Source organism: Netta rufina (genome assembly GCF_964035555.1).
Source record: "Netta rufina genome assembly, chromosome: 1".
Classification (NCBI taxonomy): domain Eukaryota; kingdom Metazoa; phylum Chordata; class Aves; order Anseriformes; family Anatidae; genus Netta; species Netta rufina.
Window position 1 is genome coordinate 56,563,772 of NC_140123.1, and position 23,382 is coordinate 56,587,153.

The 23,382-nt window shown below is 38.6% G+C and overlaps 1 protein-coding gene across 2 annotated transcripts in view; it reads right to left on the bottom strand.

Moving 5' to 3' along the window:
• Nucleotides 1-23,382, bottom strand: part of NALCN (sodium leak channel, non-selective) — a gene marked incomplete at both ends in the record, with an annotated part of 218,699 nt that overhangs the window by 10,083 nt on the left and 185,234 nt on the right. For both annotated transcript variants that reach the window (XM_084305464.1, XM_084305463.1), the window contains 16 exons: nt 1,481-1,549; nt 2,658-2,777; nt 5,525-5,599; nt 6,004-6,110; nt 6,642-6,735; nt 9,667-9,765; nt 9,851-9,971; nt 11,864-11,970; nt 12,689-12,793; nt 13,965-14,132; nt 15,910-16,041; nt 16,140-16,260; nt 16,625-16,681; nt 18,939-19,061; nt 19,210-19,301; nt 23,001-23,070. In XM_084305464.1, coding sequence (XP_084161590.1) covers nt 1,481-1,549; nt 2,658-2,777; nt 5,525-5,599; nt 6,004-6,110; nt 6,642-6,735; nt 9,667-9,765; nt 9,851-9,971; nt 11,864-11,970; nt 12,689-12,793; nt 13,965-14,132; nt 15,910-16,041; nt 16,140-16,260; nt 16,625-16,681; nt 18,939-19,061; nt 19,210-19,301; nt 23,001-23,070 — 1,660 coding nt within the window. The remainder of the gene's footprint in view (nt 1-1,480; nt 1,550-2,657; nt 2,778-5,524; nt 5,600-6,003; nt 6,111-6,641; nt 6,736-9,666; nt 9,766-9,850; nt 9,972-11,863; nt 11,971-12,688; nt 12,794-13,964; nt 14,133-15,909; nt 16,042-16,139; nt 16,261-16,624; nt 16,682-18,938; nt 19,062-19,209; nt 19,302-23,000; nt 23,071-23,382) is intronic.

The window sequence follows — 23,382 nt, forward strand, 5'->3', positions numbered from 1 at the left end:
GCAGTATGTATAAGGTAATACCATATAGGATGATATAGCAACACTACCGCATATGCTTTACTGTAATATTCTAGGATCAGCCAGGAGTACCAAAATTAGCATTGTACAAATGGTGGTACAGTAAACTACTTTGGGCTTATCTGAAGAAATGGGCTAATGTACAGAGAAGGGGATTTCCTTAAGATCAGCACAGATTGATTAACTAGTTAATTTCTCATGCAAGTCGGCCAAAGAGCTAAAGAAGAGACCATAATTCTGGAAATTACATATGCAATGGGTCTAGATAATAGACATTATTTTCCCATGCAGCCATATTGTACATTTATTACTCTAGATTGCCCTAACACCCTTAAACACTTTGGATGCTATATAAAATTGTCTTTAATGGGACTGAGATAGTGGTTTTCTATAGAATCATGCCAAACTGGTAAATCATACTGACTGTTAGGTATTGCATTGTATCACAGCAGATAAATTAATGAGACTGATGCAGCTCCTAACACAAAAGCACAAATGATTATGTTAAAGCTTTGAAAAAACTTCAGAATCAGTCAGAAAGCTTTGAAGGCAATTACATGGTCTGGCTGCATTAGAAGAAGGAAGGATATTTCATTTGACTTCCAAGGCTCTACAGGCTCTGTGTAGTTTGATTGAAGGAAAAGTTTTTATCTTTACTCAACAAACTTTCTGGCTCACTGTTCTTAACCCTGGTGACCCACTGCAGCAATCTTTACTTTTTAATGCATTTACTTTAATATATCAGACTTCACAGAAAATGTTTGGATAATCTAAGTTCTACAGCAAGAGAATGCAGTGTCACCACTTGTTAAACAAATGTGTTTGTTCTCTGTCTATGCTTATTCTGCTAGTCTACTGTCAATTACATCAGAGTAAATCCAAGCACGAAAGAAATGTAAACTTTAGAAATGACTTGCTTTGTAGCCATCCCAGTGCCTCCAGAAGAATATCTTGGCACATTTTTTTTTTTTTTTTTTCAAATTGAATATAAATCCTTTACTGTGGTAAGACATACAGTGCTAAAGACACAGACACAGACCTACATTCTAGAGGAAGAAATTTCTACGGCAGAACACAATCATAACAAGATGAGTGGGTCTTCCACCACTCCACTAGTTAAATAAAATACCTGGCATGCACATCACACCATACTGAAATGAAAAAGACTGAGAGTAGCACAGTATATGTTCAGAGCTTTAAAGAACATTTTAAAATGTAGAACTTTTATTTTTGTTTTAAGAAAGTGCAGCTTTTCCAGTAATTATAATATATTGTTATTATGCAATACCTAAAACTCTGACTTTTATAAGACGGCATGTAAAATTGGAGACTGCTGCTGGAAGTCTCCTTTGTTGGCATATAATATTGATCCCTATAGAATGTGCACTAGAGACACATAGCAACTACTCCTTTAGTCTACACATGAGCACTGCAATGGCTGTAGTAGCTAATTTATACTTACATGCTTCCCACAAATTGAGAAAAACCTGAAGACAATTACGCATGCCCCCATCATGTATGTGTATGCATTCTGGAACAGAAAGATGAAAGACTGAATACAGCACGTTCCCCCAGTGATCTCACAGAAAGATAAGGGTAATCTGTCTTTTAATAATGAAGTCACCATATAAAATAAGAGAAACCATGAACTAGGAGCACCAATATTTCAATAAGAATGATGGAACAGTAAGAAAATAACAGAAGATGCTCTACCTCTTCAAAAACACTAACCCAGCCTCCCCACTCATAAAACAAAAATGCTTTCAGTCCTCCTATTAGCTGGGCAGTAATTATGTCCAGCTCCCCTGGTCTACTTGTCTAGGCGGCTGCTTGTTTAAAGAAACTGCTCAGGCCTTTCAAACTACTCTGCAGCAGGGAGCAAACTGAGGATGTCAGAGCAAAAGGACTAGCCACACTAAACAGGTTTTCCTCAAAACAGAGCTTAGGGCAAACAAGTGAAGCCCCAGCCGTTATATGGTGGTGACTTCCACAGCTGGTGATTAATGACAAGCATCAACAATCCCTCCTCCTTCCCTCATATATAAGGGAACTAGGGCTGTAGCCAACTTAAAAAAAAAAAGAAAAAGAAAAAAAGATGAGATAGAGGGAAAGCTGTTTTCTTCCTCTCTCTTCCATGAATGATTTATTCTACTTTCTTGGATTAAACACAGCCTCTTAACCAACATCAGTGGGCCAGAAACACTGCTGGGTTTGGGACAGATTGTACCGTTCAGCAGTTTTGAACCTATGCCTTCTTTACTCCTATCTGGATTCTGTGCATGGTCTACTTCCTCGCTCCTCATGAGACTCCTGCTGACAAGAGCTCTCAGTCTTTCCAGGTTCCTTCCTCCTTTTCAGGTTCCTTCCCCTCCTCATTTACATTCCTCCTAAAGACTTCAATTTTCTACCATATTTACAGACACTACCTCATACCAGTCAGACAATTGTCTTACTTCATCATTGCCCAAGAGAAGGATTCCTTCTTAGCAACAAGCTTAATTTGTTTCATCCATATTTCAGCCTTTTACTTGTTAAACTACCAAGGGCTTATCTGGATGTAGCACAGTAGTGATCCTACTGCTGGTGCTTAACAGATAAAATTAAGCTTAAGCACTGGAACTGCATTTTGTAAATCTTACCAGCAAGGCAAAGTGAAGTATCACCCATATAACTCCAAGAGATGTCACCAAGAGATCATACCGATTTCTTCTGCTTTGCCAGAAGCCAGAAGGTGACATGGCAATAATCTTCATTGTGACCTATACATAAAAAGCAAGTTTTCAGTTGTACTGAAGAAATTACTATTTCTTACTATAGAAACCTCTTTCATTCTCTAAAATGGTTGATGGAGTACCAAAGGAGTGCAGGTGACCATGTCAGACTGAATAATTAATGTATAGATTACTGAATTAAATGTGGTTTTAAGATTTCATATAGTTAAGTTATGAAGTTAAAAATGATTATGCTGATAATATGTAGCTACAGGAGGTAGTAATATGCTATATAGCTGTCTAAACAAGTAGGCTAAAATCACATAATCATATTTGAATTCAAGAACACAGTTGTGTTCTGTAGATCCTGTATTTCAAATTAATTAAAAACCATTCCCATATTGCAAATATTCATTTCTTTGAAGAATTGTCTGTACTCAGCACCATCTGTACTCAGCAGTGTATAAGAGAAGAAAGCTAACAACAGTAAAGGCAGTACGTTTCAAAATGTTCCTGGTAAAAACTGCAGCGAAAGTGCTTGACATTTCCAATATAGGTAACAGAAGTGCAGACAGGAAGCTTAAGAAGAGATACTGGTAGGAAACTCACAACAAGTAACAGATATTGAAGTAGGGTGATGCATGCAGAAGGGACACCAGAGAGTTTGTCATACACAATTCACATCAAATCTCAAAGCAATTGAAGTGTTACTATATAAAGGGAATAATTGCCAGGCATTCATTACGTGATTTTTTTTTTCCATCCCAGCTTGCAACATTGCCTTTTAGCAGTATTCTTGAAATTTCTGAAAACTAAACTACATATAAAGGGACACTAGTTTGTAGCAAAAATCTGTTTCTTTGGTTAGTTTTCTAATGTATATTTTCTGAAGCCCAAATAAAGAATATAGCCTCTGACTCTCTAATTAGCATTTGAGGTACCCAAGGGTGTCTTGCCTCACCTCTATCCAGTCAGTTCAGATGCCCTAGAATATCAGAGAGAGCTGCATGGGGCTGTCAGGGATAACACATGACCTGCAAACAACCTTGCCCTCCTGTAGCAGCTTCTGGAGGCAAGGGGAGATCAGCTAGGCTATCCATAATAGCTCTTGATGCCTTCAGTTATTTAGGCAACTGAATCCCATATTACATCTCTCCTGATTACAGCAACAAATTGAACACCTACCTCATTTATATAATTTAAATAGCTAAGTTGGGGTGTCTATAGTCTTGAACTGAATATTACTCCCTGCAAATAAAAAATCACATCTTGCTTTATTCTGTGATCATCAGTGTTGCAACAAAAGTGAGATCTCTGAGTTCTTCCTGTTCTTCTACACTGCATATAAGGATGTGAGCATTAGAGGTTTAGGACAGAACCAGGACTCATTAAACTGGACGCAGGGCCATTAACAAGATAGAAAGGCTTGGCCTTCCTCAAGCACCATATCTGCTAGTGGTAGCAGACAACATACATAGCAGAGTCTGAAACATCATCCTGATGCATTAGGGAAGATCCTGGGCAGGAAGCTGCTTCCTATCTTCATAAATTGAGTGCACTTGTAATGTGATAGCTTGCCTGTTGAGACAGCCAACATTTTTTTCCTGGCTCTGAAAAAGTTCCTTTGAAATTCTAGAAGTGCATTTGTTTCCCCTGGCACTGTGAGAGGAAAAGTATTTATGAAGACATAGTTACTAGGTAAGTTAAAACCTGTCTATATATGATAAAAATCAAACTTTTCTGTGTTTGCTCAGTCTCTCAGGAGATATTGATTTCTCCTGGGCAGAGAAAAAAGAAGCAACAACATGGACATACTCTATCTACAGCTGCTACAAGGTATTTACTTCATTGTTTATTCATCACTGCTGGCAAAACCTATCACTGGAACATAGGAACTGTCATATTGGATTAGAGTGGTGGGAAATCTAGTCTACTGTCCTGTTTATGATAGTGGTCAGTATCAGATATTCAGAAGGGACTGAAAAGAAAGATACTCAACAACAAACTTATAAAATAATTCTGTATTAACAGAGGAAGCACCTTCTTTAACCTCATAAATGTGTGCTTTGCTATGCTATGGATATCCTTATATATAAAAATAATTAAAAAATACATTTTACAGTTTATAATTGCATTTTAAAATATATTTAGGTCCTTAGATTCCAGTCTTATGAAAGCAGGCTAACTGCAACTTGCTCAGTTGATTCTGATGACAATTTTGTCATAGATACAGAACAGTTACCATATTAGGATCCAGATCTATACAACAAAAGATAGCCAACACTGGAATTTGACATAGCTTATTGAAAGGTATTAAAATAAAATAATATTATTAATAATTTAAAAGGAAAAACAATAACAACTGTGAGAGGTTTGAGGATGTTACAGCTACACAACAGTGGGGATTAATGTCCTCTGTCTTGAAGGTTTAGGCAAAATATAAATGGATCAAGCAGAACTCCTGTGACAGACAGGCATTGTGTTGTAGAGTGAATTTAATTTGAGACGTTCTGTAAAAAAAAAAAGAGTTCACTGGGTTCACCAAAAACACAACTTGAAGTGATGAGAGCTGAACATATATAAAAACCCCCAAGCTCAAGGTGCCAGAACATTATGACTATAATAAATGAAAAGTTATTATATAATACATGTTTCAGGACAAACAACATGGAGAATCCCAAATGTACATATTATGAAATAAAACTAGGGAAGAATGAGACAGCATTCCTAAAACCAAAACAAAATATACACATACTATTCTTAATCTTGAGAAGACATAAAGTATATTACTTTACCTCAAGGACAAAAATGAAGGTGAAAACAACAGACATTGTTGCTAAAGGCACGGTCACTGGATCTGCAGCATCCCACTGAAATGCAAACAAAATCTGTTCATAGAAGAGTTGATGTTAAACAGAAATAAATGTCTATTCTTGCCTTAACTTTTCTTAGAAGAATTTATTAACGAATAGATTTCACTTTAAAACATATTCAGATAGGAACAGCATTGGGTGTATTCTTCTCTCATGGATTTACAGCTGAGCTGGAAAGTAAAAATAGTTGACCAGACTACAAAAAAACAGAAATTGATTCAGCACCACAAGTTACAATTAATCTACAGCGATTTGTGCCAACTGAGATTTCTGTATCTAGAAATCATATGGTTCACTACATTCATCATAGTAATGGCTCAATTGATCGTTAATTGGTGTTAGGAAATGTGCAATACATTCTACATGACTATAATAAAACACTTAAAAAGAAACACAATTACCTTAACTGATAACAGCACTGACTGGGCCAGAACAAGCACAGCAATAGTTCTCTTAAAAAATGGATGCTGAGTTATATCATACATCTTAGCTCTAAAGCCATCGTTATCTGAAAGAGTTACAGGAGGAGAGTTAAAATACACAGTGGTATTCTTCCCTCTCCACTTCTTGACATATTTTCCATGTTCATTAGTGGCAACATAATCCTTGACCAGTTTTGAAATACATTTCTAATTTTCTGCTACAATTTCCCATATCAAATAGGCCTTCTGAACATATAATTTCAAATACTGAACACCAGTGTTGCATGAAGGCTTTGGTACTTGTAGGGCAAGTGCATCATTCAACTGCTGTCAGGTTAATACATTCCATTCATATCATTAACAGCCAACTGCAAATATATTTCATTTAAAAATTCATTTTTTCATTAAGGCTTATCCTAAAACCATCGAAGCGCAACCTTTTTTGGGTTGATTTTAATAGCCTTACACAGAGATCTGTGGTTGCAGCCTGTTTCCACATTAACTTATGCACAACCTCCTAGTGGCCTCACGATTACAATTTTAATTTGAATCTCGGACTCCTGGGGAATTACGAACACTAGGGCTCAACATGAATAAAATCAAAATATCTTTGATACCCGGACGAGGTGGGAGATGAAGAGGTTGTGCTATCTTCAGTCTGCTTTTCAGATCTTCCCATCGTCTCTGATCTACAGTCAGTAAAGCTGTCCCCTTAATAAACAAAGAGAAGCGTATAAAGCTTTTGTCATATAAAAGCAAGAACGTTTAATGCTGTAAACATGAAAACAACATTCTCTTTGATGTCTGAAATAAAGTTACATACACAACTCTCCTTAAATAACACGCAGCTTGGGTAAAGGAGTCAAAGTATCTGCCTGTACTCAAGAGGATTTCGGGATGCATTAGCCGTGAGTTTCTGGGACTCAACTCAGCAGGCACAGTTGTTGCTCTTTGTAGCAGCAGCCCAGTGTGGCCAGTGAAGCACTGTGGGATGTCTTCCATTTGACTGAACATCACTTGCCAGGAAGAGCTGTTTTAGAGTGGTCGATTTTGTCTGGACTTTGCTGCAAAAAATCCTGTGGCTTGTCAGTGCTGCTATAGTTTCTCAGGTAGTAAGCCTTCTAAGAGTCTGCTGCAGCTCTCCACAGCTCTTCTGCTGGGGTATAATTGAAATAAAGTAAATTCACAGTATACTGTGAATCTACAAGAGCTCTCCACAAAGGAAGAGCAAGAAGAGGTGGAGATACACACACCTTCAGGACAGGTTGTGGTAGATGGTAATGTGTTTTCGCAACATAGGAAAAAATATGCAAACCCTAAACAGAATTCAACATTATACAGAATGACCTTCAAAGCAAAATAGGGTCCTCATCACTTCAGAGAACTGTAAAATCTCAGGGAAAGAGTCTGGAGTTGCAGGCACAAGCGAGACCTTTTCAAGGTAAATGTCAGAGCCCCGTCGCCCTGACATGAGGCGGCCTGCCCAGGTAGTACAAGGCCGTGCTAAGTCTGGGCTTCCCTCGGCATTGGCCTGTGTAGGCGCTGGAACCGCAGCCGGCTGTGCTGCTAATAAGGTCAGGAGAGCTCCCTCTGTAGCAGACATAATCTCTTTATGAAGCTGCATCCCCAAATGGCACCCTGGGAGCAGGTGCCTTCAAACATGATGCAGACAAAGCAACAGATACAAGGATACCTGTTATTTGTGTCAGGTCCCAAACTGTACTGCTTAGAAAAGCTTAAAGGCAACTCTTTCATACAAGTGTGTGTGTCCGTTTTATGTTCTTGGCGAGCTTTCACCACAAAGAAGACAAAAGGTGGCAAAAAAGTGAAACTCTATAAAATTTATAAACAGAGTTGACAAGTCAATCTGTTTCTCAAAAACTGTCACTCCACCAGCTGGATTGTTACAAAGGGTCACAAAGCACAGCTGGGTCTGTGAGTGGCTCTACTGCTGACATAGGTATGTTTGCATTCAGACCTCAGTTCAAAGCTGCTAGACAGTGTTTGAGTCAGACGCATCTTTGCTGCCAACTGGACACATGGCATGGCAAGCGATGTGTGGGGGCTGTGCAACAGAGGGGGCTTGGGGTGCTTTGGGCTGCAATGCTGGGATTGCTGGAGACCCAGCCCTGAGTCACCTGTGGTAGTTTCCAGTCCAACATCTCTAGGCCTGAAGCTCCTAGACATGCTGTGAAATACTATGGCATATCTGAAAATGTATTATTTCTTTCAGAAAATTGTTGCTTCTCATATAAAATAGTTTATTCAGCAATTGTCCAGCTCTGACCCTCCTCAACAATTCCTGGTACTATTTTAACCATGTATCAGCTATGAACTTTCTAAAGCCAGCACCTACTTAAAAAAACAATAGTTGGCCAAGTAATTAGTTTTAAGAAGATGAAAATTAACTTCACACTGTTACTCCCTTTCACTAACCTCAAACAGTCCCCACTGGACTGCTTTGCTCTATTCTTTTTGGACTAATTTCTATCCTTCTCTATGTGTTATTGCACTTTTTTTTTTTTTTTTCAGTTCCTGTATTTTTTTCACTCTACTTGATTCTGCTTTTTTTTTTTTTTTTTTTTCTTTCTGCATAATCAACATATTAATCTTTTCAATTCAAATTTTAATTTTTGTTTTTCCTCATAGTAAATTCTACAGAATTAGTACATTACTACTCCTTAACTGCAGCTCATGATGCTGTACTTGCCCACACTGAAGAGAAGGTAGCGTGTTGCTCAGCTCCCTTGCAGAAGGAGTCAAGTGGTTTCCTCAAAGGGCACACCTGACAGTTGTGTTTGCTGCAGAGTTCAGGCCAGGGCCATAGCAGGGGCAATGCCAGCACCCAGTCTGTCTCCAGCTATAGCTCACCAGGATGTCTTGCATCCCCAAGCCCCAGAGGACACAATGATCCTTTCTCTCCAGTACCATGAGTGATAAAAATATCACTCTACGTAGCTGTAGCACAGTCATCTCATTATTTTGGGGCATTGTGAACCGAAAGATAATAAAAATTACTAAGTATGTCTTGGTGTCACAGGAGCACCACTAGAGACTCAGAGAAAAAGGGACTGTTTTTTCTACTTTTCAGGGTAATCCACAAAGGCCATTTAAATCACATTTTTTTTTCCTAGAATACTTTCTGTCTTTTTGTTGAGTGATGGACAATTAATTTTACAGTGTGCTTTGCTCTCTGCCAGGAAAAAGCCATGTAGCTTTCTCTGGATCTGAAATACTACAATTGCAGGGCTATAATGAGACCCTCTAGTTGTAAAACATACAACATAGCATGACTTTTTACCTGCTACTGCATGTATGTCTGCATCAAACTAAAAGAGCAGACTCTGGAGCATTTGTAAATATAGTGTGCTTTAGGTTCAGTCTCCATCTGCCAATATGACTGCATCATAAATAAACTAAAAGAGCTTTGAAAGAGAATGTGACGGACTGCTATCATCCCAGGCTTGAGTTTTGTAGCTGATATAGATCAGGTGTGTCTGAGGCCATGCTTGTAGAATGTAAGACTAGTAAGTTCATCTTAAAGGCAGTCTTACACCACCAGCTAGTGTAGAATGTGTAAAATCACATTCAATATTTATTGCAGTGCTAGTTCTATACAAAATAAATCATCTCAATCAGTACCTTGTTTTCATTGAAATTAGCGATGACAACTCCAACAAAAAGGGTCAATCCAATCATGCAGCCAAGGAATACAAAAACATGTATATAGATTCCATGGATCTGAATAGAAGAAAAACATGATTAATTGTCCAAACAAATCAAAGTACTCGCTGTAGAATTCAAAGACTCTGATGCTTTTTCTTACCGGCCCAACGCGATGAATAATAACATCTCTGACTTCCACCCAGCCTTTTAATGAAAGAACTTCGAATAGTGCCAGCATTGCATTCCCAACATTATCAAAATTAAAATTCCGAGGATTTGCCCTGAAATGAGTATACAAATAGGTGTAAACTCCTGAAATGAGGCTGTTCTTTCTATTTGCTATCTTTATACTTTATAGTCTAACATTTAAATACCTTGCAAAGTTGGTGTGAAAGACCAAAAAATATAAGAAAAGTTGTCTCAAGAAATAATAAAACAATAGCAGTAGTAATAAATATGAATAGCTTTGTTTTTCTTGATCCCTATGTATGTTTTATATTGTTATATATAATCTGATTCACAGTAATTAATCTATAACATGTTGCTGCATCTTAGTGTTTTTGTCAATAAAGCAAAACACAGTATTTGTGAAAAATGGATTTAATGCCACTGGCCAGATTCTCCTAAATTTACCTTAAGGAAATCAATCTCAAAGCCACATAAATGATTCAGACTTCTAAGTCAAAGAGATAGTTTTGCAAATGTTATTCATAATTTCATTATCACCACAAACTGATGGTCTAAAGCAAAACATGCTAAAAGGAAATCACATCTTCTTGGCATTCCCATACCATATGCTCTGGCTTTGTCTATCATTTGTGATTCAAGAGGATTTTTCCAGCTGAACATTAAAAGTCCCCTCTATGGGCTAGGTTAACACATTGCTCTGCCTCTGCAATCTCAGATGAATACTCCAAGGAGCTGAATTAATTTTCAAAAACTTATAAATGCAAATAGTTGGATTCCAGAAGAATCTTTGAGTACTTGGTGCTTCTGAAAATCTAATCAGTCAGTGAAAAAGAGAGCTCCCAGATGTTGATATATATTTGTTTTTATGTGGCCTTTACTATTGCCCTTTTTGTAGCCCTCACGTGTCATCCAGCTCTTGAAAATCTAGCCAGACATGGCCAACAGGTGGCATGAATGTCCTTGAGGTAAAATCTTTTTCTACAATAACAAAACATTCCTCAAAGTTTACAGTTATGCTGATGAAGACAGTTTTTGCTTATTTCTGGATCAAGCTGAAGTGGATTGAATTTGCTTACTCGAGGAAGAATTTTGTCTGAAGCATACAGAAACAAAGACTTCTGCAGATGTCAGAGTTTCACTGACTGTTTGAATCACAGCATATTATTTCATTACTGTAGGATGGCTCTGAATATACCATTGCTGGTGCTTTCTTTACCCACATATATAGCCAATTAAAATAATTGTGGTTGTTAAGCTGAATTTGCAAAATGCCAATCAACTTAAAAATATAAACAATTAAAGAGAGGTTTTTTGCCTGTTCAGGTCTTAGGAAATATTAAGCGCACTGTATCAAAATATTAATCACAAGTATAATATTAGGTCTTAAAGAATTATCACTGCTCTGTTATGCCAGATAGACCCCAAACATTCCCTACATGGGACACAGGAAGCAGCTGGCAGCTGGCATAACTGAGGGCCATAGAAGGGAAAGGTTGGTTTCAGGCATGACTTGTTCACTGGTTCTAGTGGCACATTGATTTCCACTTCTTTTTCTTCCTAGCTTTTCCCATTTATTCTGATGTTCTGGTGATGAAGAATAGCTCCTAGAATGTCTTCATAACATCACTAAGCACAATGAAGTGACAATCCTGGTTCAAGCCAATTACTCCCACTGTAATAATAATAATATGTCTAATTCCTGAATTCACAAACTATGCTTTTTTTTTTTTTTTTTTTTTTTTTCTTTTCTTTCTGCTTTATGAATAGAACAGCTGGCTAAGACTGGAAAACTTTCACATGCCTGGTTTATTACTAAATATACCAGAATTCTTACCCTTATTACCTATAATGGTAAGATTATTCTTAGACATTTTACTTATAATAAACACCCTCCATTAGCAGTATAATGCCATGAGACTTGAGTCATACTCTACATCAATAGCTGAGATTTTGAAGAAAGACAGGCCAAGATGTAGCAACTCACCAGACTCGTGGCACCCAAAATCCAGGCTTTTTCTCTCCAGGTCTTAGCTTTAAATTGAGATTTTTGGAAACACTTACATTTATTCTGAAGATGCCATGACAATCTTCCTATAGTAAAATAAACCACAGAGATTAAATAATGGCCTGTGTGAGAGGCTATAATGCCAATATAAACAGCACATTTGCCACCACAGGGAACCAGTGTAAATGGAAATGACAGTTTTTTTTACCGTCCTGGGATTAATAGTCATGGACCTTTACCCAAAGGAAAAATGCAGCTTAGAAAGGATTCAAAAGACTCTCTTCCTTCCAGGGTTGAGAGCGCTCTTCATTTTGCAAGCCCATCTAGCCTTTCACCTCTTTCCTACAGACCATTGTTTTCTTTAAGTGATTATGATATTTCTCCAAATTAAGTAAGAAACACAGTTAACTTTCTTCATGGAACCTCTAGAACATTCCCGGTACTTTTGATATCCAGCAGCCTAACCTATTTTTCAGCCACTGATTTAGGAATGCAAAGGTGCCATATTCCATGGTTAATTCCATGTGACATACAGTCTTTTCCAAATAACATGGAATGAATTCCACAGCTTTTTCAGCCAGTCCCCAGTATCTGGACTTACTTTCCTTTTTGACATGAAAACACAGCCTTACCCTCATTCATTTCTTCCTTTATCATGTTTCCCTCTGTCATCCTGCTTCTGAAACAGAAAGTGCCCAAGATCTCCATCTCTCATATGATTTCTCTGATTGCCCCACTTGCTTTCCCCAGCAGGCAGAAATGGCACAGCATACTATTATTTTGAAACAGGAAAGCAGTTCTTACCCTAGAGATGATGTGAGGATCATTGCATTTAGCCAGTTTTCCAGCAAATAGCTGTACTCCAAAGCTTGCAAAAACAAGCATTAATGTCAGCAAAAGAATAGAAACCTGTAAAGATGAAGTTAGACTTGTCAAGCTCTCCTGCTGCAGAGTTGAGAAAGGGGGTCAAATCTTTCAGTGAAATGCAGGAAGAATCATTTTGTTACATAAAGCTGGAGATAAGGCTTTCATAACATGTATCTTCAGGTTCTTATCCAGTAACCAGGTGCTGTGTTATTATTAATATTATTAATATAGCATCTAAGAATTGTAGATAAGGATCAAAGCTTTCTTGCACTCAATGTACAACCTTGCTAAATTCTGCACACATAAGAATTTCCATTCTCTTTATAGAGAATTCTACAAGTACTTAAATATGTGCATCTTCTGCTTTGCTGAATCAGGCTTTACCAATTAATCTAAGTAAGCCATCGTTGGATACTTAATTCTAGTATATCTACAATAAAGATATGCATGAGCAAATTATGATGTAAATATCTTTAACAAGTTACAGCATCTATGAAATGCTAACTAGCTTTGTACTTTTTGTCGCTGCTCTCTTACTAACTGACTACAAATATCTTGTAGCTTAGCTTTTTGTAACAACCTGACCTAATACTGTTCCAGCACAAACTGCCTGTTATTTAGGCTGATACACACCACCTAGGAAAAGCTGGGTCCCAAGACAACAGATTAGGTTTTAAAAAAGCAGTCAAAGACTCCATTATAATCATTACTTTTACTATAACTGTGTATTCATGAACATTTATAGTAACAACGACATCATAATGAGATCCAGATCTATGATAAGCAACTGTATTGTCTCTGGTTGCCTTCTGAGAAAAATTAGAGTTATAGACCTTCAGCTCAGAGACCAGGTTAATTTTTTTCTTGAAGAGCTGTCATACCCTACTTTTCATCTTCCTTCCCCAGACAGACCAGTGAAAAGGGGGTAGATTTCCTTTTAGTAGTCTTTCTATGTAATTATGGCCAAATATATGCTAAAAAATATCATTTGAAAATAATTATTACAGTAGCTTTATTCAGTATAAATGAAAACGAGTTATTTATATTCCTAATTTTTAACCTGTTCTGTGCTCATCTGTAGTGGTAGCTACAATGAGATTTAAACAGACAGCAATGGATATTAAATAACATGAACAATATAGAGAAATGGTTATCTTATTACTCCTCTACATCTGTTTTTTAAAACAAGAAAAAAAAAATAACCAGGACATACCAAAAAGATTTCCTTAAATCCACTAAACAGCTCTCGTACAACTTTCCTCATCTGAGGGACCAGTTTGAATATTCGAAGGGGTCGGAGGCAGCGGAGTACCATTAAGAGCTGAGCTCCAGATTTGGCAGGGACATTTTGAGGCATCCAGCACAGGAATATCAAGCTCACCTTGAAAAGACAGAGCAGAAAAGGCAAAGAAGGACCAGGATTACAATGTTTTACCTGACATAAAACAGTATAGAAGATCAATAAATGCTTCCCTTCCTTAAAGGGAAGATTAAGGGAAAAAAAAGACTAATTTAGAAAGAGGACTCGGATCTGTAGCCTGGCTGATTGTCCTAACTAATGGGCACCAGCCTCAGCCTCTGTCTTCCCCTTTGACTCAAAATCTATTTTATTCTTTTCAGCAGATGGAACAGTTCCAAAAGAAGAAATCAAATTGGTTGATTCAGAGGAGGGACATGAACTCTTTTCCTGGACCAGGGAGTATCATCTCTCCCTCCTCTTCTCATTTCAGAGACTCTGTCCTGAAATCGAAATATCCTCACCTTGAAAGTGTTAACAGTTTCCTCACCAGTTTTTCCCACCACTTTGTTACAAGTATAGGTAGCATTGTCATTCTGTGGTTTTATCATATGAATAATATGCATTCCAAAGTGTAGCTATGTTTTGTAGCCTGAACAATCTCTGATAGGTAGATATTTATTAGAAAATTTGTTAATTACTTCTGTTTTTTTTTTTTTTTTTTTTTTTTTTAATAAGCATTTATAAAGCCGGTGTTATTACAGGGGGACAGAGGTGAGAGTGTTACACAGAGGTACGTGCATGAAAAAATGACGGATCAACCTGATACCACCAGTATGATTTAAAACTTAACAGGATTTGTTAAAAAAAAACAGTGGTAAGAGACAGACACTCTTAACAAAACAAAAACGTTTGCCAGTGCTTTCGACTTTCTTTCATATTGTTTTAAAATCACAGGCACGTCTAGAATAACCAAGGTACACTGCTTAATTTTTTCTTCAAACAAACAAAGGGATTCAGAGGGATTTCAAGAGACTAAGGCACTTACTGATTATGCATACTACAGTAGAAGCTTTGTGTAAGTATGCATATTTTTATTTATGGTAACAATGGAATCTTTGATACAAATTGATCGTGACAAATTTTATGCAGCACATCTGTCTGGTGGATTAATCTCTAAAAGATTTAATCTAAATCCATCAAAGCAATTTTACTTAGTAATTTCTTCAGTTATAAAATATTTCATACTGTATTATACCGAGCACTGGTTTTGACACATTCTCTGGTATTTATTGTCATATATGAAGAGGAAATGGAAGCTCTTCTCTTAAATTTAAGAGGAATGCAAGAAATTTCTGGAGAACAATTTCTTAAGAACAGTTTCTGATAGGTATGCAATAACAGAACGACTGCTTTGTTTTCCTTCTGCTACAGCAACACCAACAACAAGGATGTGTCCTTCTGTCAAATAGCGGAGGCTTTTGAAATATCTTCTATAAAGCAGAAGAACTGTCAAGAGGGGAGGAAGCAATGAATGACAAAGAAATAGATACGCAGATTCTCCTGCATAAAAATGCTAAAGCAAGGTCAGAGATCTTGAGCTTACATTGGAATGAAATGAGATCTAATACTTAAAACAGATCAACAAATAAACACTTAAAAGGGACCATAAAATGTAAAACCTACATTGAGTTGCCAGACACTTACCAAACGTCTGTGTATTCTTAAATGTCTGAACACATATTTGTACGCATAACTGACAGTATTGCAGATGAATACAGTTGTGTTTGTACACAAAGTACACTACTGCATTTGCACCAGGGTGCTGAGCCAAACCTTTTAACACTCGTCAACATTTATATATGCAAAGAGATCAAAATTAAGAATGCTACATAAAACTCCCATAAATATAAAAACTTACGAGATATATGAATATGTCCATAACTCCTCCAAAGTCTCTTATGACAGCTGTTGGTGTAAAAAACAGGCCATCTGCCATAATCTTCAGATTAAGCTCAATGCTCATGAATATTACAAAAACATATTCAGCAATCTGAAAATCAAAGCAGAGAAATTATAATTTAGCAAAAGCAGTGAAGAAACACAGGGTGGCTGTGCTTCATTAGAGGTAATATGATTCATTGTCAGTACCTGGAGTGTTGGAGCATGCATAACTCTTCTAAACGGGGATTCAAACATCATGGAAATGCAGGAGCATATAGTAACAATGATCATGACCCAGTCCAGGTAAGTAACCAAACCCAGCAAGTCACTGTTAAAAATACATAAGGATAAGCAGTACAGAAAGGCTGAATACTATGTCATTTGTGTTTTGTCTATACCACAGTTAAACAATTCCCTATGAAAAGTAAATTAAACTGAGAAATGTCAAAGGTTTCACTATTTCACAAATATGTAGTAAAACTAGGGAAATTACAAACAACTAAAGAAAGAAGACTGATAAAAAATAATCCTATTCATCTTCCTCCCCATACAAATCCATGGAGAGAAAAACCTTTCTGGGGAAAGAAGAGATATACATATGTGCATGCACACATACACACACACATGCATGTGTGTGCTCACTTATATTGCAGGCTTATGTGACCAAGCAAAGTTACTTTTGCAGTGCTTACTAAAGCTGATGGTATTTGGTATTTTTCACAGCTCCAGTAACAGGATCTGTTTTAGAACTATAAAAAGAAGAAAAGATACAGTCATTTACATTTTATTCTCGTCAGCATTGCCATTATACCATGAATCCATCACCTCAACATAATTCATAACCAAAATCAAGGACACATTTTATATTGGCTTAATTTCAAATGTCTGTATAAGTTTTGTTTAATTCTACACAATTTTAGTCATATTGTCAACATAGCTAGTACCGATTCATGGTCTACATGTAATTTCTGTAATGACTGTTTAGCTGGCTAATTTTTTAGGTCTTGTTTTTGTAACCAAGGACTTAATTTTCACTTTTCCTTGGGGGTGACCTGCTACTGAATTTTATGTTCCAAAGTGCTTCCTCAGGAGTTCTTTCCTTTTACCTCAAAACCTATTGGACTTGACATAAAATTTCTTCCACAAGCCTCATTTCTTTTATTACTCATTCAGTCATTTCCTGATTAATATTTCTAGACTTTCCACATCTGATTTTTTCCTCCAAAATTGTCTTGCTTCACCTACAATATCCAAACACCCATTAGGCAGCCTCAGAGGGTAAGAACTGCTCTGTATGTAATAACGTATCTAGGTGACATGAGTTAAGATCTTGTTCCAGCAATTATTTAGGCTTTTTATATAACACAGAATGGCTTCAGCAGGAGAAGCTGTAAGAATCCTATCCAAGAATTCTCCTCTGTCCCAGTTGTTAAGGGCACTTTTTACATATCTTTCAAATCCTTGTAGCAAATCATGCAGAGAGAGGATCTGCACTGAGGAATCCTATATCCCATGTGAGGGATATAGGAGCCATTGGGATGTGAAATTGCCATCACTTCCTCACTGAGCTTAAAGTGAAAAAAGGACTGACCTGACTTGAGGCATTACCACTAGAAGAGATTTCATGGTTATGGATTGCAAGAATGCAAGATGCATACAAGGAGAACAAGTCGTATCTTCCACAGACAGGCTCAGCCACTTGCACACTTCAGTATACAGAATATACTTGTTTTGGTGCCTTGTCAATGAACCCACTGATTTTTGTGATTTCTTAAACTCATACCTCTTTCCCACTTCATATACAATGGCATTCCTCAGCCTTTTTTACTAGAAAAAAAGTATGTACCTTAACAGTTTGAAAAGATCTCTAAGAGTATCTTGCTTGGCAAGCCGGGGGTGGCAATTTATAAAGTAGGCATGATTGAAACAAACAAAAATTGTTTAACTAAATCATATTTTCTCACATAATTACAACCATTTTAATTAAACTGTTGTTAATATAAATATCCTGTTACCTTTAGGCAGTCCAGAATTCTAGCAGGCACCGACACGTATTTCAGATGTGTGTTTGTGTATTTGGTTTTGCTTTTTCAAATTCATGGGCCAGTGGACCACAATGAAGTTAGTGGCTGCATGGAAAAGCTAGGCACCTAACTCAAGGATGTCCTGCATAAATGGCAGAACACTTAAATATAGGTATTGTAAAGCTGAGTATCTAACATTCCTGTTCTAGCTAAAAGTAATTTGTTGAAGGGCACAGAGAAAAATCTCAAACCAGATCTTTCAAGTGCCAAGCTCATGTCCTTGAGCTATCTTCTGTCTCACACTTTATTGGTAAGATGATGTGCGTTAACCCCTTTAGGATTATGTGCACCCTCAACAGGGGTGCTAGCCTCAGAGAGAAGTTCAAAAGAAGAGTTGTAAGATAACTTTATATCATGCTACTTGTACACCTGTTCCTTGCGGACTGAGTGTGGACTCACATACACCTACAGTTTAGGTACCGAATATTCCTGGTTTTCAGCTGGTTTCTGCTTTTCTGCTTCTATCTCCCACAGCTGAACACCTCCCCCATCCCATTCTCAGTCTCTAGGCTAAGGAGTCCTCAGGTGAGCACAGGTGGGATTCATTTATCTTCACTTTTTTCTACTCTGTGAGTAACTGTTGGTGTTACTTCTTGCCTTATAATGAGGACAGGAACAGAACAGCAAATTGGTTCACCAAGGCCTAAAAATGGCAGTATAAAACACTACCCTGCAGTTTCCCCACAGTCTTCTTCCATCTCTGCATTGCAGACTACTCAAGTGTGTTTATCCTTACACAGCATTTTACTGGTTCCTGTCCTCCAGAGCAAGGCTACCCCCAAAGGCAACTGGCTGCCAGCTGTTGTTGTGACCACATGGTAGGCAGTTTCCCTTTCAAAAGAAAAGTTATGCCTAGATTTCAGAGAACATGAAAGAACGCAAACACTCGTCTGACCCAACTGTTGGTATGAAATAAACTTACGCATTAAAGCGAGCTCGTACAACAACCCGGCAGAAATTCCTGAATCTGTGCTCACGACCAACTATGAAAAGTGGTTTGTCGAAATATGGATGATTCTCTCGAAGCTCCTCTTCTTGGACTTTCCTTTTAAAATACAGAGTAATTACTAAGTGATATGCATTATACCTGGCAAAAAATATTCTTTTTTTTTTTTTTCATCAATACTTTTTCCTTCATATAGAAAATACTTAATGCAGAAAAGTGTGCACTTAGACTGTTGATTTTTAAATACCTTTTCATTTCAGCCTGTTCTTTTTTTTCTTGGATCATCTTTATCTCACTGTCTTCTCTCTGTGCATTTCTGTATCTCACTGTGTTGGAGTGCTAGAAAGAAAATGATCCCTTTTCAATGAGGTTCATGGATTATTGTTTTTTAATGTTTCAGATTAAAGTAAGATATGGTATTTTACATAGGAATATTCAAATGAAAAATCTTTCTTTCCAGATACACGGCACATCAACTCAGCCAATCATCTCGTGCAGTATTTTCTATCTACAGAACAAGGTTGTTTTTATTTTCAGCAAGGTTCATTTCAGTTTTAATTTCATGTGAGAAGTCCTGCAACTATTAACATTAAAACCAAAGGTTCTGGAAACACAGTTGATGTGTCCAAACTAGAATGAATACCATCAAAGCTACCAAGGACAGCAGTTGGGAAGGATAAGGCTTTAACCACACTTTTGCTTTCTAGAGCCTGCTACATCAATGAGGAGCTGGGGGTCAGCCTCTTCTTGCAGATAACTAGCCATAAGACTAGAGGGAATGGCCTCAAGTTGCACCAGGGGAAGTTCAGGTTAGAATTAGGAAATCATTTCTTCTCAGAAGGAGTTTGTAGGCATTGGAATGGGTTGCCCAGAGAGGTGGTGGAGTCACCATTCCTGGAGCTGTTAAAGGAAAGGTTGGACATAGTGCTAAGGGACATGGTTTAGTGGGTGATATTGGTGGTAGGAGGATGGTTGGACCAGATAGTCTTGGGAGACCTTTTCCAACATTAATGATTCTATCATTCTCTGATTAACTGCTGGACAAAACAAAGGAAGACAGCAAGTTGTGCACAACACCCAGGGAGCGACCGCACAGACACACAGAAGGGGGAAGCTGAGTGAAGATGGTAGCCTAAGCTCATCAAATGGAGGGTACAATATTACTGCTCAGAGTTAAATGATTCTTTGGACCACTTCTGGAGTGGTAATGTTGGGTGTCCTTTCAGGCACAGTCAAAGCCACACCCTGGTTTAAAATATTAGATACCTACACCTTTCTACCACTATGGGGAGTAAGTCAACAATTACTTTTTAGGCAGTTGTTTTTAAGTATGAAAATGGCTGTCATAGTTTGCAAATGGAGAGACAAAAATCTCCCCTTGACGTAAGGTCCCCTGGGAAACTGCTCTTGAAGGCCTCGATGTCCACCAGTGCTGGTCATTCTTTAAGCGATGCCTCCTAGAAGCACAAGATCAGGCAATTCCTAAATATCGCAAGTCAGGCAGGCGGGGCAGGAGGCCGGCGTGGCTGACCAGGAACATTCTAATGGAGATTAGGCGGAAACAGAGAGTGTTTCACTACTGGAAGGAGGGCCAGGTGTCATGGAAAGAATACAGGGATGCTGTTCGTGTTTGTAGGGAGAAAGTTCGAGTGGCCAAAGCACACCTAGAGTTGAAGCTGGCTGTGTCTGTGAGAGAAAATAAAAAGGTTTTTTTTAGATATGTGAATGGAAAAAGGAGAACTAAAGAATACATAGGGCCGCTCCTTGATAGGGAAGGTCTCCTCACAGACAATGACATAGGCAAAGCAGAGACGCTTAATGCCTTCTTTGCCTCTGTCTTCAATGCCGATGATGGGCTTCGGGACCCAGGGTGCCCTGAGCTGGAGGACTGGGACGGTGGGGATGACAAACTCCCAACCGACCCTGAACGTGTGAGGGATTTGCTACTCCACCTGGATCCCTACAAGTCCATGGGTCCGGATGGGATTCATCCCCGGGTGCTGAAAGAGCTGGCAGACACCATCGCGGAACCTCTCTCAATTATTTTTCAACGATCCTGGGAATTTGGAGAGGTCCCGGTAGACTGGAAGTTGGCAAATGTTGTGCCAATTTTCAAGAAGGGTCAGAAAGAAGACCCTAGCAATTACAGGCCTGTCAGTCTCACGTCAGTGCCTGGTAAAATCATGGAGAAGATGGTTCTCAAACTTATTGAGGCGCTCCTGGGGGACAAAGCAGTCATTGGTCCCAGCCAGCATGGGTTTGTGAAGGGTAGGTCCTGCCTAACTAACCTGATTTCCTTTTATGATAAGATCACCCGTATGGTGGACCAAGGGAAACCAGCTGATGTGATTTTTTTGGACTTCAGCAAGGCTTTTGACACGGTTTCCCATAGGATCCTACTGGACAAAATGTCCACCATACAGCTAAATAAAAACATCATACGATGGGTGAGCAACTGGCTAACGGGCAGGGCCCAAAGGGTTATGGTAAATGGGGCTGCGTCAGGCTGGCGGGCGGTCACCAGTGGGGTCCCTCAAGGCTCCATTTTAGGGCTGGTACTTTTCAATATTTTTATAAACGATCTGGATGTAGGAATAGAAGGTATTTTGAGCAAGTTTGCTGATGACACCAAACTTGGAGGAGTTGTGGACTCGAATGAGGGTGGAAAGGCCTTGCAGAGGGATCTGGATAGGTTGGAGAGCTGGGCGATCACCAACCGCATAAAGTTCCATAAGAGCAAGTGCCGGGTCCTGCACCTGGGACGGGGAAACCCTGGCTGCACGTACAGACTGGGCGATGAGACGCTGGAGAGCAGCCTAGAAGAGAGGGATCTGGGGGTCGTGGTAGACAGCAAGTTGAATATGAGCCAGCAGTGTGCCCTGGCAGCCAGGAGGGCCAACTGTGTCCTGGGGTGCATCAAGCACGGCATCGCTAGTAGGTCAAGGGAGGTGATTGTCCCGCTCTACTCTGCGCTGGTGCGGCCTCACCTCGAGTGCTGTGTGCAGTTCTGGGCACCACAGTGTAAAAAGGACATGAAACTGTTGGAGAGTGTCCAGAGGAGGGCTACGAAGATGGTGAAAGGCCTGGAGGGGAAGACGTACAAAGAACAGCTGAGGTCACTGGGCCTGTTCAGCCTGGAGAAGAGGAGGCTGAGGGGAGACCTCATCACAGTCTACAACTTCCTCGTAAGGGGGTGTCGAGAGGCAGGAGACCTTTTCTCCATTAACACCAGTGACAGGACCCGCGGGAACGGGGTTAAGCTGAGGCAGGGGAAATTTAGGCTGGACATCAGGAGGGGGTTCTTCACAGAGAGGGTGGTTGCACACTGGAACAGGCTCCCCAGGGAAGTGGTCACTGCACCGAGCCTGTCTGAATTCAAAAAGAGATTGGACTGTGCACTTAGTCACATGGTCTGAACTTTTGGGTAGACCTGTGCAGTGTCAAGAGTTGGACTTGATGATCCTTAAGGGTCCCTTCCAACTCAGGATATTCTATGATTCTATGATTCTATGATAATCACAGAGATCCACATAATATCATTATGAATTAGCATGAGTGAAAATGCACTTAACTGTGTGAAACTATAGCACAGTGAAAACCTTGATTACAGTTCTCCCTTTTAGTCTTTGTCCTTTTGTCTGACAGTTCATGTGTTTAGAAAATATTGTTAAGCTTTCACTGTGAATTTTGAAGTGTTTTTTGCCATGCTGAATTATTTGTGTAATTCTAGATTAAGGCCTTTTAAGGTGTCCCGCATAGCAATTTTTGTGTTCCTAATGTAGTGTCTACAGCTTCAGCAAATCTATCTCAGCAAGTACCCCAAAACCAATAAGCCTATCAGTGATAAAACCATGGCAATTTCTCTGAGGATAATATAAATGCAATTACAGTATTTGTTTTGTGATTTCAAGATCTCAAAAGACAAACTGTAAGCAAGATCACAGATAAAATATTAGCCTTATACAAGCATTTACTATCTAGTACATATTCATATTTCTTGTATTCCCAAGTTGAAACCATCTTTTTTTGAGGACTTACATCTTGAGTCAATGTTTCAAGAGACTTTCCTCTACTGATTCGCTGGCTGTTGGAACCATGTCTTAGTGACCTGAAACAATCATAATCAATTTAACGATATATCTCAAGATGAAACTTTGACCTTTATAGGATGGCCATTATAAAGCACTGTTCTCCAGCCATACAATATCTCATATTCTTATCATTTTTTTTTCTTGCTAACATCAGAAGCTTATATGTACTTCAATTGTTTTCAATCTGGTCTAACATAAGCCAATTTCTTTCCTTCTGATCTTTAAATTGATAGCTTTGTTGTCAGCAAAGGAAATGACATTTGAAATAAAAAGGCTTTTTTTCCATTTATACACTACAATGAATTTCATTACATTTACAGTGAAGAATG